Here is a 27,257-nt window from a genome sequence, read left to right as displayed (position 1 = left end):
TTCCGCTTTTAATGCAATTGCTAGATGGAAATTTAACCCATAGCATTCAACCTTGAAGAAGGTTATTCTGGTCAATTTGAACTCATTGTTACCCAGTTAGCCCAGGTAAATGTTACCTCTCTTCTCCAAATTGCAAGTTCCTAGTTAGTTTGGCTGAAACAAAGGCAAAATACCGCGCGTGCTAGAAACCTGACATAAAAGTCATCGATCTGAAACATTGGGCTGGATTTTATGGCCCGCAGCTGGGCATGTTTTTGGCGGGGGTCACGTAAAATATGAGGGGTGGCTAGCCTACCACCTTCTCACCCAACCCAGAGTTGTCCCCCATAATATGGGGGGGGGGGGGGCAGCTGCCAAAATCGGCAGCCCATCTGCCACTTGTAAATAAATAATGAAGGGCCAAGAGAGCTTGATTTTAAGCGAACTAACCCCAATATTACACTGCCCACGCCATAACATGGTTGGTGTGGGCAGGCAGGCAGGGGTGGGCAGCCTGCTATTTCAATAAGCTTTTTCAAGAGGATGGGCAGGAAGTGGAGGAGTTACTGCCTTTGAGGCGGGGGCAGGGTGGTGGGGGGAGGGTGTGCTTTATGCATCTGGGGCACATCCCGAAGATATAAGGCCCCCTCCCTTCCTCCCCACCTGCACTGAAGACCCGCACCAAGATGCCCAATCCACCCCCGTCCAATACCCTGACTTATCGGAGTCTGGGATCCATTGGGGCCCTCAGCCTTGGCATCCTGGCAGCACCCGTTTACTGAGCTCTGGCACTACCGGGACTGCAAGAGCTGCCGGCCGGCCAATCGGATTGGCTGGCAGTGCCCGAGGGTGGGACCTCCTCCCAGTGAGGGGCGGAAGTCCCACACTTTACTTGCTGCTGCTGCCCGCAGCTTGTTATTGCAACAGGGCGGACTTTTCTTTCGCCCGGTTTCCAACCGGCTGGGGGCGTGGGTGGTAGTCTCCCTCATCCAGCCCATTCACTAGGTTTCTCTCTTTGCAGTTGCTGTCTGACCTGCTGAGTGTTTTCCATCATTTTCTGCTTTCAATTGTTTTTTGTTTGTTTGGCTGTTTGGGAAAGTTGTGATGAGGGAGAAATACATTCGGACAGAATTTACAGCCTCGCTGCAACAGGCTTCCAGCAGACATTGACAACAGGGGCCTGGTAACAGGTCGAGGCAGCTGATTTCTCAGTCATGGAAACAGCTTATGATGTAGGACTTGAAATAATGCCGAGAGGTTTATATTGCACAGTGGCCTGAAAATCAAAAGCTCAGATCAGAAAAATTGAATTACCAACAAATTACACCCAAACAATTTTAGAAATACGTATTTGTCCAAGAATTCATTCAAGTAGGAACTGAAATTGTTGAGTGGTGCCGCTTTGCAGCAGCAACCACGTGCTTTGATGGAAAATGGATTATTTTATAATTACTGAACATAACATTCTGCATAGGAGTTGATAAATTCTATCATTTCTGTACAAAACCGAGCAGGCTGACGATCAAATGATTAAAATAAACTGATTGAAGTTATTTAGATGTTGTTAACAGGTCTCCGCCTCTTGGCATTTTTCTCTGTATGTTTCCCATCCATCACAGTTACTGTTAACGCCAGCAAGTGTTTTTGCACTAATTTACAGACTTTCGGAAATGTTGTTACGTTTGAAGATGTTCCTTTGCCTAAACACTCGTATGGTTCTTGTTATTTGTAAGGATACAACTACCCGAGTTAGTGGAAGCGGTAAAAGGTTACTGCTTAATCAAAATTAAGTGACAGCATAAAGTTCAGCATTTGTTCAAGGTTGAGGAGACACAACATGCGAATCCTATTTTTCCCTTTGTACTGTATTTATTGATGATTGCTGAAGCTTTTGTTTATATTCCTCTACTTTAAATGGTCAGGAAAAAGCATTTCAAAATTGAACTTACAAAGGTGAGCAGGTCCTTTCACTGTGATTTTCACATGGCGACTCCCATATGGAACTGCAATCACTGTGTCTTCCACTGAATGGTTACAGAAATGAAAATCAGTTGCGTGTCCGATGTGCATGGGCTAGCAGTTAGCATTTATTAATCCCTCACACTGAACTGCTTTTAGCCCTGTTTATTCACATGACACTTCACTTTGGTCACAAGCTGTCAAGAGTGTCAAAAAGTCTGATTGCACACCACACTGCATGGAATCGGATTCTGGCTGCTACCCAGAATTTGAGGGATCAATCTAAGCCAGAGCGTGTCTGTGGCCTCACTCCACAGCTTAAGTACCTACTCAATCCAAATAATGACAGCATGATTTGCAATAACTCATTAGCAATGATTGCTTTGCCTTACACTTAAAAGATAGAAAGAACCAAAAGTGAGGTGACATCATGCATCTGATCTGCACATTCTACAAGCTCGGTTCAGCACATTCAAGGTACAAACAGCTTCCGAGGTTTCCTGTTCAAGTTGTAATTTTTAGACAGGATTGCTGAGGGTTTTGCTCACCAGGGTGCGATGGTAAAGTTTTCATAAAAAAATAATCCTTTACGCTTTGGACTGCACCATGTGATAACTCTTATGCGATTTTGATAAAATCCAAAATTCTGCGAACTGCATCATCCTAATTGTACATCTGCTTGATTTTTGGCTTTTGGAGAAAAAATAAAAGTTCAAATCCAGCTCTGTTGCCCACAATCTTGACCATGAAAAAAAAAGTGTTGTCAAATTCCAGCTGCTCCTGCTAGTTATTACCTTTGACATTAAGTGCTGAAGTTGCCATTTCTGTTTTCACTCATCGTAGCACTTAGCAAGACTGAGATTGTGCCAAATTCCATACCAGGAGGTTGGAAGTATATGGCATGTTTCTTATGGCAATAAAGTTAAGTTTACATTACATCTTGAAAGTAACTTTGAAAACTTTAGAGATTTAAATATCCAAAATAAGCCTGTAAATGTGTTAAGATGTTTCAAAAATGTCATTTTTTTGTCTGATTAAAGTGTATAAAAAATGAATCAAATTTCAATGTATGTTCAGGTAGAAATCATTATTCAGGTGTCACTTAAACAGAATACAACATGCTGGCTGTTTGCTAGCAGTAATATAACACTAGCCACAAAGCCAATCAATGCAAAAAGCATTAAAAAAAATTACACTGGAAATTTAGAACAGCTTGAAAATCATTTTCAGGTTGACTTTTTTTGGAACCAATGCTTCCTTACTGTTGATCCTTTTCTCATGTCTGTTTGAAATAGCATGTAGCATCGCCATTGTACAACTTGCCACCTCATACAGAGAGTGCAAAGGATTGACAGGATGGGCAGAAATGGACTCTGCGATCTATTTCCAATTATATCAGACATTCCGTGGATAAAAATGAAATGCCTGAATTATTACAAACACCAGGTAGCAGTTAACAATAAGGATCTTGTTAATCATCTGGACAGACCCAAAAGTCAGAAAATCTATTGCAGTGTTACAGCAAGATTGCTTCCGGCTCAATTTCAGCCTGATGTGGCATAAAGAGTATTTTCAGTGATCTCAAGAATGAAAAATGTCGATGTTTTGCAAGACTCAAAAGCAGTCCCATGTCTTCCACGTCCTTGATGGCTTTCATCTCAGCTTCAACCGATGGCCCATCTGTCCACCTACACAATCGAACTGATTGGAACATTATGTGGTTCCGGCAGTCACTGTTTACCATCTTTATTTTTAGGCTACTTTTTAAAAAATAAAGCCTCCAGTCACTTCAAATTTGGCTGGAAATCGTGCTGCAGCATAACAGATACAAACACTTTCTTGTTAATGTGAAATTACTCTCTCTCTCTCTCTCTTAAGTTAGCAGAGGCATTAAGCAGTTTCTGAATCTTTCAAAGATGAGTTTCAGAACAACATATTAAGTGTTCGTAACTATTTTTCCACAACATTAATTCAAGACCTAAAAGTAGTCAACTGTGCATCTATTTTTTTTAAAACTTTCCACTTCTAAATTCATTCACCTCCCCCTCTGAAGGCACTGATTTGTTGCTAGGTTCCAGATAAATTCTGCATTTGCCTGGCATTCACACACGCACACTTGTGTCAGGAGGTCTTGGACAGCATTCAGAAGCAGGCGCCTTAACTGTTTATCTTTCTTTGCCTTTTTCTCGCTAACTTGGGATCAAGGAGTGAATTGTACCTCCTCCTGCTGCCAACTCAGCCTAGAGCAGGAATCAAACCTGCCCAGTTGGGGTAGCTCAGCTATTCCATGTGTAAAACCTATTGAAAAATCAATTTGCCCCCAAACTATAAGTGAAACCCATTTGCAGTGGTTTAATCAAGGATATGACAAAGGAAAATCAGTTTTATAATTTTATCACATCAGTCTTTGGAGAGACAGTAAAATAACTGAGGTGGGGGTAATATATTTAAAGATCCTATGTGTTTTTATTCTGTAACAAGTAACCTTATTTAGGATTTTCACTTAATTGAAATAGTTATATCGACTTTAGAATTAGATCATGATATAGGATTAATTTGTTTCATAGAATCATTAAGGGATTAATCCAAAAATAGAGGAATCTTGTGGAACCTTGGCAGTTTTTTAATGTGATTCCTGGTGCTATACAACAGTGAGCATAGAAATAGGAGGATAAACTAGATAAATGCATGGCTAGAGGGATAGTGGAGGAGGGAGGTTTCAGATTCTGGGTTAATTGGGGCTGGGTCAAGGGGAGATGGGAAGTGTACAGGGTGGCCGGAATCAATGTCTCTGTGGATTGGGTTGCTAGTACTATTGGTGTGGGCTTAACCTAACTTGGCAGGGGGATCGGAACCAAGATAATAGAAACAGAAAGGTATTAGGTGGGGTCAGAGTAAGAGGGAATGCAATGAGGTCTAAATTAGGTTAAATATGCATGTGAATGTTAGGAGCAATAAAGTTGGTGAGCAGCACGTAGCCAAGGGGAAACATGGTGTTGTGGCGAGAACAGGGACAAGGCTAAGAAAAAAGTCATGACTGGGTACTAAATAATCCTGGACACAAGGGCCTGAATGTTCGCAAAGCCAGAAGGGCTTCCCAACTTTGCCAAACTGGAGCCGAAGCCTAGAATCTGGAAGTCCTGCCCCTGAACCTACCATCTACCATTTCTGCCGGGGTTGGGGGTTGGAAGTTGGGAGGGGGTTGGGGGTTGGAAGTTGGGAGGGTGTTGGTGTGGGTCACGAATTTCACAGATCCACATCATGGAGGCAGTGGCACATTTAAAAGTTGGGAAATCTCCTGACTGTGTACCTGACTTCAGAGTGAGAATTTGAGCCAAGTTGTTAGATAGGGAAGGAAAGAAAGAAAGGAGGAGGGATAGCAGTGTTGATTAAGGATAATGTTACAGTTCTGGAGAGGGAGGGTGCCCTACAGGAGTCAAGGATAGAATCTATTTGGGTAGAGCTAAAAAACAATAGTTACCATAACACTACTGGAGGTTTTCTACAGGCCACCAACGAGTGGGAAAGATATAGAGGAGTACATTTGCAAACAAATTATAGAGAGGTGCAAAAACTGTCAAGTATTTATAATGGGGGACTTTATCTGAATATGGACTGGGTTAGTTTTTAAAAAATTCATTCATGGGATGTGGGCATCGCTGGCTAAGCCAGCATTTATTGCCCATCCCTAACTGCACTTGATAGTAAAAATGTAAAGGCAGCGAGGGAAGAAGGTTTCTAAAGTTCAGCAGAATTTTCTTGATCAGTATGTTTCTAGACCAATGTGAAAGGAGGCATGGCTGGATCTGGTTCTGGGCCATGAGATGGGCCAAGTGGATCAAGTACCATTAGGAGGACATTTAGAGGACAATGATCAACTAAGTAAAAATAATTAATTGGGGGAGGACCAATTTTTGCAGGGCCCAGGTAAAATGGAGTCAAAGATTAGCAAGCAAAACTGCAACAGAGCATTGAGTTGCCTTTTAAGAGGAGATGGTTTGGGTATAGTGGAGTTACTTTCCCACAAGGGAGAACAATAGAACAAACAATGCCAGAGCTCCCTGAAATGATGAAAGAGATAGAGGGTGATGTCAAGCAGACCTGTGCACCTGTCTTTACCAAGAAAGAAATGTCACCAAGGTCATAGTCAAAGAGGAGGAAGTTGAGATACTGAATGGGCTAAAATTTGATAAAGAGGAGGTAATAGAAAGATTGTCCATACTTAAAGTTGATAAGCCACCAGGACCAGGTGAGATGCATCCGAGGATACTGAGGAAAGTAAGGGTGAAAGTTGTGGAGCACTGGTCGTAATCTTCAAATGCTCCTTAAATACAGGGGTGGTACCAGAGAGATGGGGGAATTGCAAATATTACACTCTCGTTCACTGAATCATGTAAGGATAAACCTAACAACTACAGGATAGTCAATTTAACCTCAGGGGTGGGAAAGCTTTTAGAAATGACAATCCAGGACAAAACTAATAGTCACTTGAGCAAATGTAGATTAACTAAGGAAAGTGAGCATAGATTTGTTAAAGGCATATCATGTTTAACTAACTTGATTGAGTTTTTTGATCAGGTAGCAGAGAGGGTTAATGGGGTTAATGTGGTGCATATGCACTTCCAAAGGCATTTGATAAAGTGCCACATAACAGGCTTTCCAACAAAGCTCGAGCACATTAAGTAAAAGGGATAGTGGCACCATGGATACAGTGTTGGTTCAGCGACAGGAAACAGGCAGTATTAGTAAACAGTTGTTTTTCAGACTGGAGGAAGGTATACTGTGCGATTCTACAGCGGTCGGTACTAGGACCACTGCTTTTCTGGATTTATATTAATGATCTGGACTTGGATGTACAGGACACAATTTCAAAATTTGCAGATTTCGCAAAAGTTAGGGTTAGGGTTAGGGTTCACAGAAACACTGAACTATAAGGAGGAAATTACAAGAGGACATAGGCTACTTGAATGGACAGACATGTGACAGATGAAATTTAGTGCAGAGAAGTGATACACTTTGGAAGGGAGAACAAGGAGAGGCAATATAAAATAAAGAGTGCAAATCTAAAGGGAGTGCAGCAGGGGCATCTGGGAGTATATGTGCACAATCATTGAAGGCAGCAGGACAGGTTGAGAAAGTAGTTAATAAAGTAATAAAGTCTGGGAATTATAAATTGAGGCATAGAATACAAAAGCAAGGAAATGATGGGCAACCTTTATAAAACACTGGTTTGGCCTCAGCTGGAGTATGGGGTCCAGTTCTGGGCAATGCACTTTAGGAAGGATGTGAAGACTTCAGAGAGGCGCTAGAAAAGATTTCCGAGAATGTTCAGGGATGATGGGCTTTAGTTATGTGGAGAGATTGGAGAAGCTGGCATTGTTCTCCTTAGAGAGGAGAAAGTTAAGAAGGGGCTTGATAGAGGTGTTCAAAATCTTGAATGGTCTGGACCGTGTAGATAGGGAGAAAAACCAAATCTGGTTTTTATATGTATCTGGTTGGCTTGCTGGAGGAAATGCCAGCTGAAAGAATATTACATCAGCTATCTGATTGCTTCATCTTCTCAGTTCTCCGTTGCTGACTGACTGTCCCGGTTTCCAGTTCTGCTTGCTCTTTACTAATTGTGACTATGCCAACCTTTTGAGTTGTGATATGTCTACAAAAATCAAACTTGAGCCATCGTTACACTGTAATTTGTAAAAGGACAGTGCGACGGACAAAACAGGCACAATACAAACTGCTTTCTGTGGGGCTGCACATACCTGTTTCCAAACAAACATGGGGGCCCTGAAAGGCAAGCAAAGCATAATTCCCAGCATACGGAATCCCTCTGACATTTAGGTGTTCTAGGAGGAATGGACAGATGCTTCACTCCTAACACAGGTGACAGGAATTTCCTAACTAATGTCAGGATGCGACATATCCAAGTCCCAGCCTTTCTCAGAACAGTTCCACTGGACTCTGACCATAATTCCAGCAGAGCTGTGGTGGAAATTTGGCTCCACTGTTTACCCGTTTCACTGCCTGCACGTGTGAAACATTGTTTCTGTGTTATGCCCTAAAAATGCAGAAAGAGTTAACAATTTTTTTGGCCATTTTTTCTTCCTCCTTTCCTGCAGGCACTGACTTACGCTGGTGCCCAGTTGTATCGCAAAAGTAAACTTTTAGTATGTCGCAAGTTTGTGTTTTGTTTTGCGAGTCTACACAAGGGGACACTTTACAGTTCACTTTAATCCTTTTCTTATCCAATGTGTGCACATGCATATTTTTCAACAGGAGTCAATGAATAACAGACCTGAAGCTAAGGCCAACAGTAACACCCTTCACTTCACCCCCTCACCACCCTCATCGTTCCCTCCTACCCAGAGAGGTGCTAACACAACAGAGAAAACCAAAATTAGGATCCTCTGTTCCGTACTGCTTAATGCCACCCCGGGCAGTTCCTTTGCCTGCTAGGCTGCTGGAGGAGCTCAAGATAAACAGTGAGTAACACACAAGCTGAAAAAGTGGCAACAGCATTATCAATAATTCTCCTTTTAAAATAAATCTCAGGCTCTGTGCTAACTGAGGTTGCAGAATAAATGTTCTGCTAATACGCAGGTGACCTAAAAATGTTAAACAATATAAAATCATAGACGCACATTTTTCAGAAGACACGTGTGATTTGGACTGTCCTCGTACAAGTCTGCATGTTGAACCACTGCCTGCACAAACTCCACAGTTGTCTTCCTTGGCTTTACTCCCAAGTTGCCGATCACAGCCCACCACCTGCCAACAACAACATCACAGTCAAGAGAAGGCTGAAGCCGACAGTACACACACTCAGGTTTCAGGAATTCTGTTTATTTTTATGTTACCCTTTACATTCTGAAGCTGGCCTCATTCTGTCACAGCGCAGCTCACTTTATTTGACTCTTAATTTGTTTGGAATGCCTAAAGTATGGCTTAATTTCTGGAGAATTTCACAGCATTATGAAAATGTCAAAGAATCTGTATCAAATATGTGAAATGAATTCTTCTGCTGCACGACCTTCAAGTGTGCCTTCATCTTACTATAAGGTTACACATATTTATGGGGTGGTCCAAGTCGAGCCCAATCGCTCACAATTTGTAAGTCAATTTTGATAAATGTGAATTTCAACCCGCCTCCAGGACCTGAGCTCATAATCTGGACTGACATTCCAGTGCAGTACTGAGGGAGTGCTACATTGCCAGAGGTGCCATTATTTGGAGCCATTTGTCTGGTGAGGTATTAATCGGAGGCCCCCATCTGCTTATTTAGGTGGATGTGAAAGATCCCACAGCTCTATTCAAACTAGCAGGGAGTTTCACCAGTATCCTTGTCTGCATTCCTCCCTCAACCAGAAACAGATGAACTGGTTATTAGTCTGTGACTTTGCTTAGCACAAATTGGCTGCAGCATTTGTGCACAGTGCACAGTGCAATGACATTTCACAAAATAATTCACCTGATGTGAAACACTGATGCAGCCTGTGGATCTGATAAAGCGTCATGTAAATACAAGTCTGTTCTTTCAGAATTATCTGGATTTAACAAAACAACAAAGCTTTAAAGCCTTGTACATTATCGTAAAATAACAATGTGCATAAAGCCTTCAAATGACTTTAAGAGACAATACAGTCTGAACACCCAGTGTGTTTGTATGCAAGTCTTTTGATGGAGGTTCTAATTCATTTTCAAGACAATGAAGCAAAGAATTTAATACAAACATACTGGATGCACATACCACAACATCACTTACTGCAATTTCCAGCCTGAGGTGTTAAGTGATAAGTACAACAGCACTTCTCAGAGTAATTTACAAGCTATAAAAACATGGTTAATGTTGCTGCTAAGACTAACAAAAGGGGGGAAAAAATGATTCCAACAAAAGCACGCTGTTACAGCTCAGGATTTTGACAAAGACCTTACTCCTCGTGTAAACAGAGATTCCAAAAGCTGCCCGTGTTGCTTACTTACTGCAACCAATATCGTTTAGATACTACTAGACTAAGTTAGTGCAACCCAGGCTCAACGGGAAACCTGAATGCAAATTATAAACGGGAGCATGATTGTCGAAGATGCCACATTGTGCATGAAATGTTGAACCAACTCTCCATCTGCCTGTCCAGGTGAACACAACAAAAATCCTGAGACATTACTTGAAGAAGAATAGGGATTCTCCCTAGTACCCTGCTCAATAATTCAACCATTCATTTAACTACTGTCAGTGGGATCTTTCTGGTTGCCACCTTTGCCTCCATAACCACAGGGAATGCCTTTTCAAGGAAACTGATTGGCCTTTAACCCCTTTGAGAGGTTCTGATTGGATTTGTTTACAATGAAACCAATTTTTGGGAGCAAAAGCACCATATTATCACCACAAAATCACCACAGAACAGTGGCTATATGAAAGTTGAGAATGAGTGAGTCAAAGCTGTTTCAGAACTCCTGCAGTGATGCCCTAGGTTGCAATGATCACAACTGTCAACAAGTGTTAATTTATCTTTTTCACGTCTCAGTTTTTGTGTGGTTACATTAAGTAAAACAATCACTGGTTACAGCTTTTAAATTTTTTTGGATTGGAACAGTTTTTTTTCCTCCCAGAAACACATGTGTTGCAAACACCACCAATAATAACTTTCAGGCTAATGAGCCTGTCGGCATATTATAATAGTTACGGTACCTCTCCAGTGATGTATCTATCAGTCCCGTAAAACTGTGGCCTACACAACACTGGGGAGAAATAATAACTGCTGGCAGCACTAATGGACCATATTAAAAAGGATTAACCTATATCCATATTATCCATTGGGAGGTAACACAGGAATCCTGAGCTGCTGTTAATTTGGGGAATCAAATGCTGCAGTTTTGTATAGCACTGATTAGTATTAGCGCTGGAAGTCATTGTCCTACTGTTACTGAGCAGGGGGACATACTGAATGATTCTAAATTGTCCCATCTGTTATAATGCTTCTTGGACCTGAAACGACTTTTTTTTTTCCCCATGACTGAGCTCCCAAGACTGGGTTGTAGCATTTTGTAGTCTTTACATAATCAGGCTTCCCATGCTTGAAGAACAGCTGCTGAATTCAAAATAGCTATCGAGAGTCATCATCCAATTGTATATTTTTCCAAAAAATCTTGCTGGTATATTTTCCCCCATTTTATTTTCCTTTCTCGAGCCTCCCTCACACATGCAACTGCATTTTACAGGCTTTAAGTGATCTGTGCACATTGCCTATCAGTCTGAGAAGGAGGGATAGCAAACCTTTGCTATTAATGCTAGGTTCTTGGGTCAAAAATGCACATGAACTGGACAACAGCAAATGTAACTTGGGTAATGCAGCTAAAATATTCGAATAAATTAAACAAAGGGTGTAAAAGAATATTCTGATTCAGTTTGCTCAGTCTTATCCTCAATACTCACCAGAGAAGAATACTGTTAATCTTCCTCAAAAAAGCAGCATGGTATTTATGTATGATGTTTATGTTTGTAATGCTCTCTTCAGTGTTTGTTCACATCCTCCCACATACATCAGAGACACACAAGTGCTCTTTACAACACAGATGAATACAGAAATCAGCTTTTTAATTAACCACTACTGCATCTCTCATTGTAATACTCACATAAGTCAGAGAAGGTGCAGTTTTAGGAAGACAGGGCATTATAAATAGAATTTAAGTGGCTGTGCCTTTAAGGCTAGACGGCTTAACTGCTCTGCATTCTTGAAAGGAATAGAGAGTTCATTGAAGGGATTCGCTGCAGATTAGAACGCTGATATTTTTGACAGGTCAATTAAAAAGCTGGAGACAAGTGTCGCAACATTGTTACTTCAGTTCTATTTGCTGGCAGAAGTCACAGGAGAAGGATGTAGTGTTGCAATAAATTTAGCGAGCTGCTACAATACATCCTATAGATTGTACATGCTGCAGATTATGCCTACTGCAGCCAGAGGGCACTTTTGGTGGTGGTGGGGTTGGGGGGGGGGGCGATATTAAGCACAGTGGCAGGGGCACCGATCAACATAGCTACTCCATCCTAAATGGTGTAGAGATTCCCAAGTGTTGCTGAGCTGCATTCAGCCAGGCGACTGGTGAGTACTCGCATCAAACGCTTGATCTGTACCTTCTGGTTAGAGATGAGGCACTTGTCACAAAGCACTCATCCTCGAGTGCTGCTCTTGTATCTGTTGATACGACTAGTCCAGTCAAGCTTCTGACGAGTACATGGTGATATGTTCATGGTGGAGGACCCGGTAATGATGGTTCTGTTGAAGCTGAGGAGATAGCTTGGCTTTATCATGATGGGGATAACCACTACTTTCCAGTTCGATGGCGCGTGCTGCCTGCCCAAGTCTGGATTTGTCCTGGTTTTCACAGTCGGCTAACATGGGCTATTTCATTATCAAAAGAGTTGTGAATGGAGTTGACTACTGCCTCACAAATGAATGGTGCCACTCTTCCCCTTATGGTGGAGGTTCACTATTGGGAGAGTTGAGAACGAATGGGTCAAGGCTGCTTATTTGATGAACTCGTGCGGTGATGCCCTGGGCTGCAATGATTAGCCCGACAAACACAACCACATCCAACTTCCTTTGTGGTAGGGTGTAACTGCAACTGGGGGTGGATTTTCCCTTTGAACCCCATTGGCCTCAGCTTTGTAAGGTTCCTGTGAGTTCCTGCCCACTCCAGAAGCTTTGGCACATAAGCCATACTGACGCTTTGGTGCAGTATTTAGGAAATGTTATACTGCTGGGGATATGAGACTGAGGCCCTGTCTACCCCTTCACGTGGACATAAAAGACCCCACAACAGTATGAAGAGAAGAGGAGATCTCCTGCGTCCTGGCCAACATTGGCCTCTCAACCAAAACCTAAATCCCAGCTCTGCTCATTTACTGAATCGCTGTTTATGGGATCTTGCTGTGTGCAAATTGGCTGTCACATTTCCTACGGTACTAGTGATTACACTTCAAAACTACCTCACTGGCTGCAATGTGCTTTGGCGTGTGCTGAGATGGTGATAGGTGCTATATAAACGTAAGCTCTTGTTTCCCTTGGCACATCACTTAGCTGAGTGCTGCCTTTGGTTCGAGGATAGCTGTTCTCATTTTCCTTCTGGCATTCAGCTCTTGTGTCAAGTCTGGTTCAAAGCTGTGAAGAGGTATTCAGTTGAGAAATCTAATTAAACCGGAACCCAAACCCAGTAAGCAGGTTATTGGTGAATAAATGTTTGTTGATGGTGATTCTGCTCTTCAAGCCCATTTCACCATTTAACTAGATCATGGCTAACTCGCACCTGAACTCCATTCAGTGAACTTTGTTTCATATACTTGAATGTCCTTAGCCAACACAAGTCCATCAGTCTCAACCTTGAACATTTTAGATGACCCAGCATCCACAGCCTTTTGGGGGAGAGAGTTTCAGATTTCAGCTGACTTCACTCCTAAATGACCTGGTCTAATTTCAAAATTATTCTTTCTTATTCTACATTCTCCCACCAGAGGAAATATTTGTTCCATGTCCACCTATTTATCATTTTAAACCACTCGATTAGATCACCCTTCAATCTTCTGAACTCAAGAGAATACAAGCCTAGTTTATGCAACTCTTTAAGTCCTGGTATAATTCTGGCAAATCTGCTTGGTAACCCCACTAAAGCCAATACACCCTTCTGGAGTAAAAACAGAAAATGCTGGAAAAACTCAGCAGGTCTGGCATGCTCTGTGGAGAGAGAGAAAATGAGTTAACGTTTCGGGTCCATATGACTCTTCTTCGTCACACGGACTCGAAACATTAACTCTGTCTCTCTCTCCACAGATGTTGGCAGGCCTGCTGAGCTTTTCCAGAATTTTCTGTTTTTATTTCAGATTTCCAGCAACTGCAGTATTTTGCTCATATCCTTCCAGAGGTTCAGGGCCCAAACCTGAGAGCGATAATCCAGATGGAGTCGGACCAAGGCTGTATACAACTGAAGCATTGCTTCTTCAGTTTTGACCTGTGCACGACACAGACCGTTAACTCCATTTATCATTCAAGGATGTAACAGAACCTCGTGAATTACTATAGCTCGCAGCACAAAATGGCACCTGTCATGACTTTTACAGAGAGAAAATGGAATTTGGTAACCCCGAGAAAGCATTAAGATCAAATCCAAACAGAATTGTTATAAAATTCACTGCATGTCTTGAAGAGGGACATTCATTTTAATTCAAGGAAGCTAGATTAATTTTTACCGTGCAGAAACTTATAAACAAAATTGGTGTCGTGGGGGTGGGTAGTGGGGGAGGGAGTCAGACATTATTCAGTTTTTGTTATTTAAACAATTTCTGTTTGATCCAAACCATATGTCCCATTTTTTAAAAAGACAGTAGCCTAAATCTTGATCCACCACAACCAGTTGAGAATCCTTTAATCTTGTGCCCACTGGGGATTCATTTTATAACTCAACGACAAAATACGAGTTCAACTAAGCTTACTAGATTTCAACTTTAGTCAGTTAAGGAGAGCTCCTAATTACTGTGTTATTGTTAAGTATACTTAAAATAAATGGAATGACTTATTTGCCAAAATGATGGAGACAGAAATTTGAAAATGCATGAATATTTCCTGCAGCATACACAATATAATTTCCAAGCTCAATCCCTTGATATTTTGGAGGACAACCACAATTGAGGAACTGAAGTGTAGATCTGAATTCAACTTCAAACATAAGCACTAACTTGCAGGGAGTTGTGAAGTAAATATTATTTATGGAGTGAAGAGATCGCTTGAGTCATCTTCTTGGAGTAGAAACACACTCACCAATCTGCTCCTTCCAATATGGCATGTAAGTTATTGTCTATGGCTTTAAACCATGTCAGTGACACTTTAATTGCACAGTAGTGCTCTGTGGCACTCTGTGAACGATGAAGGGCTGCGGACCACAATTTTCCAATCAGGTTACATTACTTCCTGCTCATCCCACAGCTTCTAGGGGTTCTTATGAAAGTAACAGGTAGCAGAATATGGAGGGAACAGTGCCACCTCAGTGCAGCACTAATGGGCAGCTGCATTGTCAGAGGGACCGTTGTTTGGAATGTGAGGTTAGGCTAATGAGCTTCTGCCTTGAAATGAAGGCATTGAGATCATGTGCTGACGACCGAAATATGTCATTTTTGATCCATTTCCTGCAATTTGTACTTCGGCAACATTGTGCGTAGGGACTCTTAATAGTCCCTGACATAAAATGTCCTGTAACAAGATTGTATGGCCCAGTTAAAGTTTAAATGGCTTCAGCAGGTTTCACCTTCAGCCATCAAAGTGGTCACCAATATATTGCAAAAGGCCCCTGAGACCTGTACACCTCTTGACTCACTTAATTCCAGCGGACTCTTTGGCAGAGGCTGAGAAACATACCAAAATGAGTCAACTGAGCTCAAGGCCAGAAAATTGGGTACAAGTCCCAATCCTACTAAAGTGGAAAACCTAAGCCTTTTCTGATCTCATCCATGTTGGTAGAACTAGTATTAAACTTTGCCTATGTAGGAGGACGATAACTGGAGACGAGCCCGCCTAGGTAGGCTTTGGTCCGCGATAAGCCAAGATTGTCAAGAAAGTTTGGAAAGAAATCACTTGCGTACTGTCTGGAGAGAGAGTGAATCATGATAATGGGAAGCCTAAAAAAACAATGGGAGGGGAGTATTTATATAATTATACGTTTTGTATCTGGCCTTTGTGCATGGCTTAACTGCTCACAAGCTATGGGAAATGTCTGACACGTCTAAAGAATACAAAAACATTCTGATAGCTTAACACGTGCAGTTCAAAGTAACCACTCAAAAATATTTCAACGCTCTCAAAGTCCATTTCAAAATCAAGAAAATTCTCTTGCATTAAAAAAAAAGGTGCCAATCGCAACCCATCTTTCAAAAAGGTAGGAAGTCTTTGGAGACCACAACACTCTCCCCACTTCCCCCACACCGCCAGTCCATTTCAGCAACTCCTGAACAAGGAATACTAAAACCCAAGGCCACTTCTCCTCTGAATGGCCGTCCATTTCCTTTTTTCCCTCAGCACTAAAATATCTTACTTTCTCAGTGGTGAAGGATTTCTTTTTCCTAATTGGTTAAGACTCCAAGGGGCCTACTTTTAACCTAACCCACCTGCTGGAAATCTAGCTTATGCTAGATTTACACCATCCAATTTTACTTGCTATTGAAGCTGAAGTGCAGCCACACATGTAGACTCTCATGATACGCTGATACGTTAATAAGAATGTCTTTTCAAATCACAGTCATTAAACTCTGACAACCGTGACAGAGAAACCAACCCACCCGCTCCCCTGCACTCCGCAAACAGCCTTCATCCTGGACAGATAAGGTAAACAAATTTTGATGTAGTCAATGTTAACTCCTCAGCTGAAGCTTACAGCATCGACATGAAAATAAGAAAACCTTTACTTAGTTGACATAATTAGAAAAAAGGCTTTTGAAGTTTGAACTAAAAAGAATACATGTGAAGTGATTCATTTTGCTAGAAAGAACATGGAGAGACAGTATAAAATAGGGGGTATAGCTTTAAGAGGGAGGCAGGAGCAGAGGGACCTGGGTATACATGTGCATGAGTCGTTGACGGTTACAGGACAGGTCGAGGGAGTTAATAAAGCACATAGTATGCTGGGCTTTATTAATAGAGGCATGGAGCACAAGAGTAAAGAGTTTATGAAAAAGATAGAGTTAACGTTTTGAGTCCGTGTGACACTTCTTCAGAACTCTGAAGAGTCATACGGACTCGAAATGTTGACTCTGTCTTTCTCTCCACAGATGCTGTTAGACCTGCTGAGTTTGTCCAGCATTTTCTGTTTTTGTTTCAGATTTCCAGCATCCGCAGTATTTTGCTTTTAGCAAAGAGTTTATGTTGAATACGTATAAGTCACTGGTACGGCCTCAGCTGCAGTAATGTGTCCAGTTCTGGGTGCCACACTTTAGGAAGGATGTGAAGGCATTGGAGAAAGTGTAGAAAAGATTCACGAGAATGGTCCCTGGGATGAGGAACTTCAGTTATGAAGAAAGACTGGAGAAGTTAGGACTGTTTTCCTTAGGGAAAAGACGGCTGAGAGGAGATTTGATCGAGGAATTCAAAATCATGAGGGGTTAGGACAGAAACTGTTCCCACTCATGAAAGGATCAAAAATATGAGGCACAGATTTAAATTAGTGACAGAAGCAAGAGTGATATGAGGAAAAACCTTTTCATGCAGCGAGTGGTTAGGGCCTGGAACGCTGTGTCTGAGAGTGTGGTGGAGGCAGGTTCAATCGAAGCATTCAAAAGGGAATGAGACTGTTAATTGAAAAGCAAGAACTTGCAGGGAGAAGGTGGGAGAATGGAACTAGGCGAGTTGCTTATTGAGAGAGCTGGTGCAGACATGATGGGCTGAATGGCCTCCTCCTGCATTGTAACAATTCGGTGATTCTGTGGGTGGAATTTTCCATTCTGGAGACGGGGTCCGGTGGCGGGTGGGAAAGTCAGCGTGACCCCCGCTGGCCAGGTGAACACACAGGATCTTCACCTTTCAGCTCATTAATTATGCATCATCGAGGAGCTCAGCGAATCTCGTGATGGGGCAGGCAGGAAGTCATCCGCCCCGCACTTACATCCTGGCGCTATACTTAAAGGGCACCCCGACAGACATTCGCTCGCTGCAGACCAGGAGCTCTGCATTCCTCCTACAGAGTCCTTGCAGCCGCAGGTCACACAGGATAGAGAAACAACAACATGATCCCTCATCAGCCGTGGCCATTCGCCCAGGAGGATGGAGGTTTGGAACTGAGAGTTGGCTGCCCTGCTACAGCTGTGCCCCTTGGAGGTATTCCTCCTCCCTCCCTCCCTTCATCCCTGCCCCTGACTGCAGCTGATGCCAAATGGCACAGAATGAATGGCAGCTCCACACCTTGCTGGGATCTCGATGCTCTGAGACCTATGAGTCGGGAACAAACCTGCTCCGATGTGGGCTTCACCATAGAGAGAACACAGCTGAGTGCCTTTGACATCCAGTCGTTTCATAATTATCAGGGTGTCCCTTTAGTCGGCCACTTGCGCTGACCTTGAACTCCACCCACCCGAAAAGACCCTCCTCCCACCTTGAGGGATCTGATTGACTGACGAACCGCGTGATCTGTTGTCAGGGTTGTTTAGTGTCTCATGGAGAAATCTGGAGGCTTGTACGGTTGAACATTTAAGGATGGAATTGTCCGTGCCCGCTGGCATTGAAACCAGTTTGCGATAGTCCACTCGGCCCGTTGATGGTAGGCCACGTTTCCCACCATCTGATGTCGGGAACCTCATCGTAATACATTATAATAAGGCCAACCTGCTGGAACCTCGCTCTACCCCCAACCCTGGCTGGATCATCCACTCACTCGGTGTGGCTGCGTGAAATACTCGCCTGGGTCACCTGCTATTCTTCAAAGCTGAGGCACGTTGGAGGCGTGGGGGCAAGGGCTGCCCTGCACTTGATGCGATTTTGGGGTGGGGGCAAGGGCTGCCCTGCAGTTGATGTGATTTTGGGGTGGGGGCAAGTGCTGCCCTTTGGTTGAAGGTAGCGCACAAGCACGTGTGGGGTGTGGGGGACAGGGACGAGGAGGAGGAGGGAAGCGGCCACGCATTAGGGAAACATTGTATAAAGTGACCATTCCTCTGCAGCTGAGACAGTTCAGATGCAGCTACGTTGACATGTGTGGAGTCGGCCTCGAGCTTATCTGCCCACTCAAGCAACGCAGAGGCATCAAAGTGCCACCAAGTGCCCCAGAGCTTTTCACCCCTCGGGGACAGACTGCAAACTAATGAGCGTTTTAGTGAATTGCAGAACAGTTAGACAACTGGGCACGTTGTACAATCTCCTTGCTAAAGTTGGCCATGGAACAGTCACTGGTGGAGGTGCTCACAGACCTTTCCAATGTCATCATTCAGGTTTGGACCAATCTCCCCCATGGTTGAAACTAACAGTGCAGCCTTGCAGTGTGGGTTAGGAGAATGCCTGTGCCTGGGCTGAGAGCACAACATGCAGTCCAGTGGGCAAAGCTGCCGCCAATCGGTCAGGTGGGGTTTCAGGCAACCATGCAGCGCACTAAACTCTGGCCATCCAATTGTGGCCAGCGCTCTCCAGGATGCATTAAGGGGCCTTCAGACTTAGCCAAGAGAGGATCTTAGTGTACCCTAGCTAACCCACGTGTCTTTCTCTTTCATCCTGCAGGACTAGTACATCAGGAGCATGCAGCCTGGTGAACTAGTTGTGTGCCTCGTGGCGTACAGAGAGCAAAGATGATGGAGAAGAGAGTGATAGAGGCACCTGGCTGTGCAGAGAGAGGAACAACACCCTCAGGAAGAAGGGGCGGCTGGGGCTCCCGCACAAGCTGCTGAAGCCAACGCTGGTCGGCACCCAGCAACACCCAGGGTCTATAGACGCCGCCTTTCATTCTTGCAGATGACCAACAACCAGTGTTGCCGAAGACCTGCACATGTCTAGAGAACTGGTCAGTCACATCTGCCAGCTACTGCAGGATTTGGCGCCACGGGGACAAGGGCTACCCGCAGAGGATGTGGCTAATGAGACCCGTGTGGCGGCCTCAGACTGCAGCAGAGCGAATGTACAATGAGGCTCATTCTGCAACTCGTAACTTGGTGGAGCAGACTATCAGGACGCTGAAAATGAGGTTCCAGTGCCTGAGTCGGTCTGGTGGAGCCCTGCAATACAGGCCACAGAAAGTGTCACGAATTGTTGTTGCCTGCTGCGCCTTTTACAACCTGATGCTGCTCGGGGGAGAGGAGCTGGCTGAGGAGGAGATACAGGAACTAGAGGTCTCCTCCGATGAGGAGGGTGTCAATGGTGGTGAGGGTGAGGAGGTCCTCAAAGGCGATGATGATGGCGATGAAGCCATTGCACTGGCCAGACAAAGTAGGAGTGCTCTGGAGGCCCTCATTGCTGCTAGATGTGTGGAAGATGATGACAACATGCAGTGAGGAGACACCAGAGATCCTCACATGGTATTTATGAACGTTTGACTCTAGCCTGGCTTACGGAAGCACACATACCCTCTATGATAATGCTCCTGACATGGAGACACGGTGGAGGCCCTAATAGTCACTTGACTGCAGGATGATCACAACATGCAATGAGGGCTCTCCATAGATCTTCAAATAGCCTGAGAATGTCTGACTCCTGTCTGGCCGAGGGCAGCTCGCTTGTGATCAGGATCATATCATAGAGATGCAACAATGAAACTTTAACCGCACCTGATCCTTTGTCAGCCTTCAGCACCTGAGCCCTTCAGGAGCACAGCGTCACTGGTCACAGACACTGAAGAGATGGGGGCCAGCCCCACCTTAAAGGTGCTAAGAACACACAGAGAGAGTGATGGAACTCTGTGCCGCCTGCCCACAACATTCTGGCAGCAATGGCAAGCAACATGGAGGTTCAGGCATCAGGGAGTGTGAGGCCGGATCATCACTTTGGTCTGAAGACTGCAAAAAGCACTAGGAAGAGGTCCTGGATTGAGACGCCTGCCTTTATCTTGTGCAGAAAGGTTTCCCATCTGAGTGATACAAACACTGCTCATCAGAACAAGGAGTTTACTTACAATAGTGAACATTAAGTTCAAGTGATTAACACTCATTCCCAGGCTGTACAACTGCATCTTCTTAACCTTCCCGACCCTGCCGCTATGTCTTAGTGCTCCCCGGGCACCCACAGCGGAGGTGGAGAAAGGCTGCTGACTGCAGCGCCCTGTCTGTGATGATGTTGGCGGGCGTCCTCTGGAGGGCCCCGGCCTGCTTTCGGGGTCCGACTGTGTGGCAGTGGCACCCTCCTCAGCCTGTGGAGCTGGGGCTGCTGAAGTCATAGGACGAGGGGATTTGGATGGGCGGGACGCTCCCGGAGTCACCTGGGTGGTTGGCCCCGGGGTGTGCACCTGCTAATCCTCCTCCCTATGGGTGACCAAGAGCCCCTGGCTGACTCCTTGAGGAGAAGGAGTAGCTGGAGTGAGATCGGGCTGCCCCACACCCCTCTCACGTACACACTGTTGCAGGTCAACTACAGCGTTGGTGATTGAGTTCGGCCCGCACAGCAGTGTTGGAGCAATGTCCTGGGCCAAGGGCTCCATGGCGGCCACCATCTGACCAGTGTTGACCTCAGTGCGTTGAGATGCCAGCGCTATCACCTCAGCCTGAAGGCGGATGGACTCCTCCATCGTGCCTTACAATCTGAGGAGTGCAGCGGACATCCCTTCCTGATGTTCCCGAGCTTGCCTTTGCAGCTCCAGCAACTGTGACATGACCGAGTCCAGAGGCTCCTCATCTGACTTGGACTCAGCAAATTTCTGGCCTCCAGCAGTTGTCCGAGTGCCGGACACCTGGGAAGTCCCTACCGCTGCCTGCTGTGGATCAGACACTGCGATGTGCTCACCAGATTGTGACCCTGAGACTACTCTAAAGCTAGGTCCCACCTGCTCTGATTCAGGGTGTGGGTGAGCGCTGTGATGGGTTTTCAGCAGATTCCTCTTCTGAGCTTCCCTCGGAGCTTGACTGGAGGATCTGGGTCATGGACTCTGTCGGCTGTTTCCCAGACGTGCTGCCAAAATAAGGGGAGACCATTAGTGCATGGCAGTGGCCTGTGAAACAGGACACATCACTCACAGCATGGTTGCCTGATGGATGTTGCACTGCTGGATCCTCACTTGGTAGAGCAGCGCCGACCTCACCGTCAGCACAGGACCGGTCCAGATCCTCACCGGCCAGCTGGGTGACTTTGTTTTCAAAGTCCAAGAGGACCCTAAATTCAAGCCTTCCTCCACCAGTCTGTGACCTCTCCCTTTTGTTGTGTGCCAGCTTTTCCTGCATGAATAGAGATGGAGAGAGTGCAAGCCAGATGCCTGCCAGGCCATGTGATAAGTATGCCTGGCATGTGTGGGTGGTGAGGACAATGAAGGTGCACGAGAGAGAGTGAATGGTGATGTCCCTTGAACTGGCAGTGAATGAAGGCCAGTAGATGTGCGATGGGTTTGTGAGTGAGAGAGTTGAGAGCGAAGAGAAGAGTGACTTACCCTGGCGGAATGGAGAGATCATTCATCCTCTTGTGGCACTGGGTGACTGTCCTCTTTTGCAGGGCGTTGGTGCTGAAAACTGTTGCCACTGCCCCCCACGTCAGATTAGTGATGTTGCTGCCCATCCTGTGGCCAGAGTGGGGGTAGAGGACATCACGGCGCTTGGGGGACGCGTCATTGAACTTGAGGGCCGCAGTCTCTTGCCTTCCGGGGCCATGTCTTCTAAGCATCAATCATGAGCTGGTCGTGTGCGCACGGCTGCACTTTAAATATGGTGCCTGGCGTGTTGAAGCAGCATAATTAATTCAGTGGGTTTGGGATGATATGGCGCAAGAAACCGCCATTGCAGCCGGCGGGTAAAATGTACCGCATTTCGTGCAAATCTCGCACAATTCCGCCCTCATTGCTTATTACCAACTCATAACTATATGTACCTCCAAGGTATAGCCCTGCATGGGTGCTGTCTCTACGCTGGACTCTTCTACAGGGAGTCCACTATCATGTGACTCTCCACATCACTATGTGGGTGGCACCTTCCCACATTAACCCTTGCTCTGCTGAATACCCTTAGACTGTACCTCCCCCCAAGTCATTACTCAACATATATTTACAATACAATCTTCTTTACGTGCTACCCGTTCTCCACACCCACACCCACCCCCTCAATTTAAGTCTCTGACTTTATAAATTCAGACAGTCTGGAGGCTTTACAATTCTTCAGATCTCATTCTTCTCACATTTGGAGGAGTTGGAGGCCCATTTGCTTTGGACAGATTTTGTAGGTTCAGAGGTGACATTGTAGTATTTTGTATTTCTGGCTGCTCCTTCAAGTTGCATTGCTCTTTATCGACAATCTGTTGTCTTCGTTTGGATGCTATTGGGTTATCCAGTTCCTTCGGAAGGGAATGTTCGCTCCGTTAATTCATAGAGTGGACTCGGGTTTTCTCTTTCTGTGGCGTCCAATATTTTCCTCTTAGAAGTTTACATTCATTTCTACTTGTTTCACAATTTCACCAAAATATTTGTTTACTCTCTTACTTTTCAATTCTTTTCCAGTTCATGAATCTTTTCATTCAGCTCAGCAACTGCCCTGGTGAGTTGAGTTGTCTTTGTTTCAGAGTTATAATGGGAACTCTTATATAAATTTAACAACTTCACCTGGGCATTCAGGTCTTTTCATAGTCTCTCTTCCATGGTCACTGACTGCTCCTTAGGCTCTTTTAATTCATTTGTTGTATCCTGAACCCGTTTCTTAGTGATTTCCTTTTCTGCTTTTCAAGTCTGGATTTGCTCTTCCATTCTGCTCATCTCATTCTTCACGTTCTTCAGATGGGTGTTCAGATCATCAGTTTTGGTTGTTAATTCTGCATTCAACCAATTGTCCTGATTCACTAGCAATGCCTTCTCCTGTGACTGACATTTGAGTATTCTCAGCAGTTCTTGGCTTCCATTAACAAAGTCATCTTTTGTATGTGAAAGTTGGTTCTCTACACTGAACAGATTTTCCCTTGGTAGAGTCTAAACTCTCAGTGCTATCTTTCAAGCTCACAATTCTGTGATTTTAGTTCTGCTGGTTGTTTCTGAGGCTCGTTCATGCTCCTTTATGAGAATTTCTACTTTCCCTTGCAACTTTTCAGCTTTTTCTTGACATTCTAGGTTCTTGATTTTCATCTCAGTCGTGTCATTTTTCAACACTCAATGGTTCTTGGAAAGTTTGAGACACCCAGTGCCTTTCTTCTAGTTCCTTCAGCTCCAGCATCGGATTTACATTTTCCAATCTTATTTCTGCCTTTTCTTTATCCACCTGGAGCTTTGTCCTTGTCCTTCATTTTTGTTTCATTGCTGGCCAGGCTTGTCTCTGGTGAAGTCTTAACTTACAGTCCTGTAATTGTGCCGCTCATGGCTTCAGTATCCACTCCCTGCTTGGAAAACTCTACAGCTTTTCCTTCCAATGCCTCCTCTTATCCATTCAGCTGTTTCTTTAGCTGTTACATCTCTTTCTTGTACCTCTTGCCTTCCTCCTGAAATACAGAACGTTGCTGAGTCTTTTCTGCCAACTGGTTCTTAGGTTTGTTCAGAGTGATATAAAATTCATTTTGCTTCTCTTCACAATTTTCCGGAGGAACAAACTTTGACCCGAGTGATTCTTGTAGCATACGAAGGTCTTCCAACAGGTTTTCCTTTTCTTTGTGAAGCTTAATTGCTTCGCCTTGAGTTTTCTTTTAGTCCAATAATCTCCTCAACTTTGTTCTGCTGTTCTTCCATTCTGCTGTTTAAGACCATCTTTATTTCTTCATGATGGTGAAGGGTTATGTACTCCTTTTGTCTCATGCTGTACTTCAGTGCATTGCTTTGTTGCTAGTGATTGTTCTGATGCTTTTTCTGAAGTAGTATTGAACATCTTTTTTTAAATCTTCATGTTTTTCCAGGGGCATATTTTGATTCTTCAGTGTCTTTCAGGGCAGTGACTTCTTTGAGTGCCCTTTGCTACTGTTGTGCCTGGTTGTACTTCTGGTTGAGATCTTCTAACTCAGCTTTAATACAAATATGTTCCTGTAGAATAGCTTCATTTTCTCTTTGCAGGCTTTGTTTCTTTTGTGTAATATCAGATAGCTTTCCTTCATTCACAACCATCTGCTCACTCTGCACTGTTGCCTGCTGTTGCAGTTTGGGTAATGTGTAGGAATTTTCAAAACAAAACTTTTTTTAAGCCTTTTAGCTGCATCTCAGCCTCTTGTTTCCTCTGCACTAAATTCTTTAGCTTGTGTACTTCCCATTGTGCCAGCACAGTTTACAACCATCTTGTGCTTTGCTTAGGTATCGTCTCCCCTGCCCTAGGGTATCCTGTCTCCCCTGATCTGGGGTCTCCTGTCTCCATCGCCCTGAGTTCTCTGTAGCCCTTCAGTGTTTTATTGGGGATGTTTTAAGGCTCTGCGCACTCCACAATTAAAATATTTGTCAAAGGCTTTTAATATTTCATCAAAGCTGGCTGATGATTCATCAGTGCCTAGTATTAGGATTATTTCATCTGAAAATATACTAAGTATAAAAGCATATTAACTTGTACTTCTTCTGATTCGTGCTTAATCCTGATGTACTCCTGTAATCTAAAAATTTCCGTCTCCATGACGCCCAATTTTGGGTCAGGTTTGACCCTTACCTGAGCCTAAATTGGTCTGGTAAAGTTACTTAGCTATCCATGATTATTTTGGGCTACAGCCTTAAGTGGAAAGCACAACTTTAATTTTCTTTCTCTTTCAAGATGGCTCTGCAGTAACTGTTTCCTTTGTCCTTCCCATACTTGTCAGGTTTCAGCAGGCTCCCACTTAGCCGACAGGGCTGTTTTTGTTGTAAACTTATTAACTTGGCAGAAAATAATTGAAACAAGGAGTTTTAGCCACCTAGTTGTTTTTTTAAAATTGGAGAAAATGTACTGGAGGGCAATTTTTCAGCTCTTATTTCATCCAGTCGAGCTCAGCCACCATGTGTCATGGCACCAGCTGTGGAGCCAGGCTGCAGCTATCTTCCAGCTGCACTCTCGAACGCTCGTGCTGATCCTGATCGCTCCCAATGTGAAAAGGTGGTTTCTGCCTTTTTTTTCTGTATTTTGCTCACTCTTTTTGTGATCTGGCTCGGTCCTTTGACTCTGTTTTCATTCAGGTTCTTTTTCTCGTCTGCACAGTGGATTCTTCGGTCTCTTATCCCTCTTTTGAATTTTGCTCACCTTTTTCTGATCTGGCTTGGTCTCCTGACTCTGCTTCCGTGTTTGAGCAGGCTTGGCTTTTCATCTGCGGAGTGGATTCTTCTGCTCTGTCTTCGATCGAGTGCATATCTCACAGGTCAGACTGCAGTTTCTTTATTTTCTCATGGTTTCAGGGATTTGGGGTCCATCCTTCACTGCCACCATGTTGCAAGTGTTGTTTGCTGCCTCACGGAGAAGTCTGGAGGCTTGTATGGTTGAACATTAAGAGTTTATTAACAACTCGTAGTGACATGCATTCCAAGGTATAGCCCTCAGGGGTGCTGTCTCCATGCTGGCTTCTGCTGGACTCTTCTACACACAGACCAGAAGTGTGAGAGAAACCCAGAGGTCATAGTTCCAGAATTTTCACTCCGCAGCATGCATGTGACTTCACTGACAGGTTCCGTGTCTGGTAGATGAAATGTCTGTCGCAAAATGTTGCATGGAACGAAGAAGCCAAAAAGCACAAGACTCGGGGAACAAAGTACGTTTTAGAGAAACAATTTTAAGCTGGAGCGTCCTAGGGAGATTATCGTTGAAAGGATGTTTTACATTCTCAAATATTTTGTAGACACAAACATTGACAGATGTGATTCGCAATCAGGTGGGGAATTTTGGAGAGGTGACTACAGAAAGAGCCACGATCAAGCCAGACCTGAGGGGGTGGGGTGGAGGGGGGCAGCGGGGGGGAATGGAGGGTGGATTCAGAGATCAGAGGCCTGACGGATCATAGGCCAACGGGGGGAGGGGGGAGGGGGGGGTAGGAGATCGGAAGGGTTGGGGCAGTGGAGGGGTAGGATATCTGATTGTGAGAGGTTGACAAGGCTGTTACACTGAATCCAGCAATCATTGCTTTCCTTTCGCTGTCACGTTCCCCACTTGGAGAAACAGAACCAGTGCCCAAATTTCTTGTGGCAGCTGAACAGAATTGCTTTGATTCGGTTCAATCAAACCGATTAAAGAAAACTTTAGATTGTAAGACATGATGTCAGGCAGGTAGTCAAACAACCTGGTGACATGATCGAAAGCAATGGCAGGGGGATGGGAGTTGAGTAAAACCAGCATCGGCTGCTTGTCTGAGGCCCCCATTGCAAGTTTTTTGCAACTGATGCTGGCTACACTCATGAAATCATAGGCCTGCATGCAGACAAAAGGCCTCCTTAAGCATCGGGGTTGCATTTTTGCTGCTGCTTCTTGCCTCTATTCCTGCCAGGAGATCTGCTGTCATAGTATATCACGTTCGTCTGTTTTGCGCCATTGTCACACGCCCATTATAGCTCATTTGCAACTGCTCTGCGATGTCCCTCATCCAACCACACCCAGGACAGCCCCTCTTTCTACTGCCCTCCACTTTGCCCTCTAGAAGAAATCTCTGTAGCTTTTCAGGTCCGATTAAGTGGCCGAAATAGCGACATTTTCTTTTCTGGATGTCACTTTTTAAGAACTCCTTTTGCTCCTGCAATTTCAAACCCCTCTTCATTTGTCTTATGGTCTGTATATG

At 44.4% G+C, this 27,257-nt stretch overlaps 1 protein-coding gene across 2 annotated transcripts in view; it reads right to left on the bottom strand.

The window, feature by feature from the left end:
• Nucleotides 1-27,257, bottom strand: part of adamtsl3 (ADAMTS-like 3) — a 601,993-nt gene that overhangs the window by 280,935 nt on the left and 293,801 nt on the right. For both annotated transcript variants that reach the window (XM_078530447.1, XM_078530448.1), the window contains exons 7-8: nt 8,577-8,703; nt 1,929-2,003 (exon numbers count right to left, since the gene is read on the bottom strand). In XM_078530447.1, coding sequence (XP_078386573.1) covers nt 1,929-2,003; nt 8,577-8,703 — 202 coding nt within the window. The remainder of the gene's footprint in view (nt 1-1,928; nt 2,004-8,576; nt 8,704-27,257) is intronic.

This window comes from Cetorhinus maximus, chromosome 26 (assembly GCF_964194155.1).
Source record: "Cetorhinus maximus chromosome 26, sCetMax3.hap1.1, whole genome shotgun sequence".
In the NCBI taxonomy this organism is placed as follows: Eukaryota; Metazoa; Chordata; class Chondrichthyes; order Lamniformes; family Cetorhinidae; genus Cetorhinus; species Cetorhinus maximus.
This window is presented reverse-complemented; position numbering and strand designations above follow the sequence as displayed.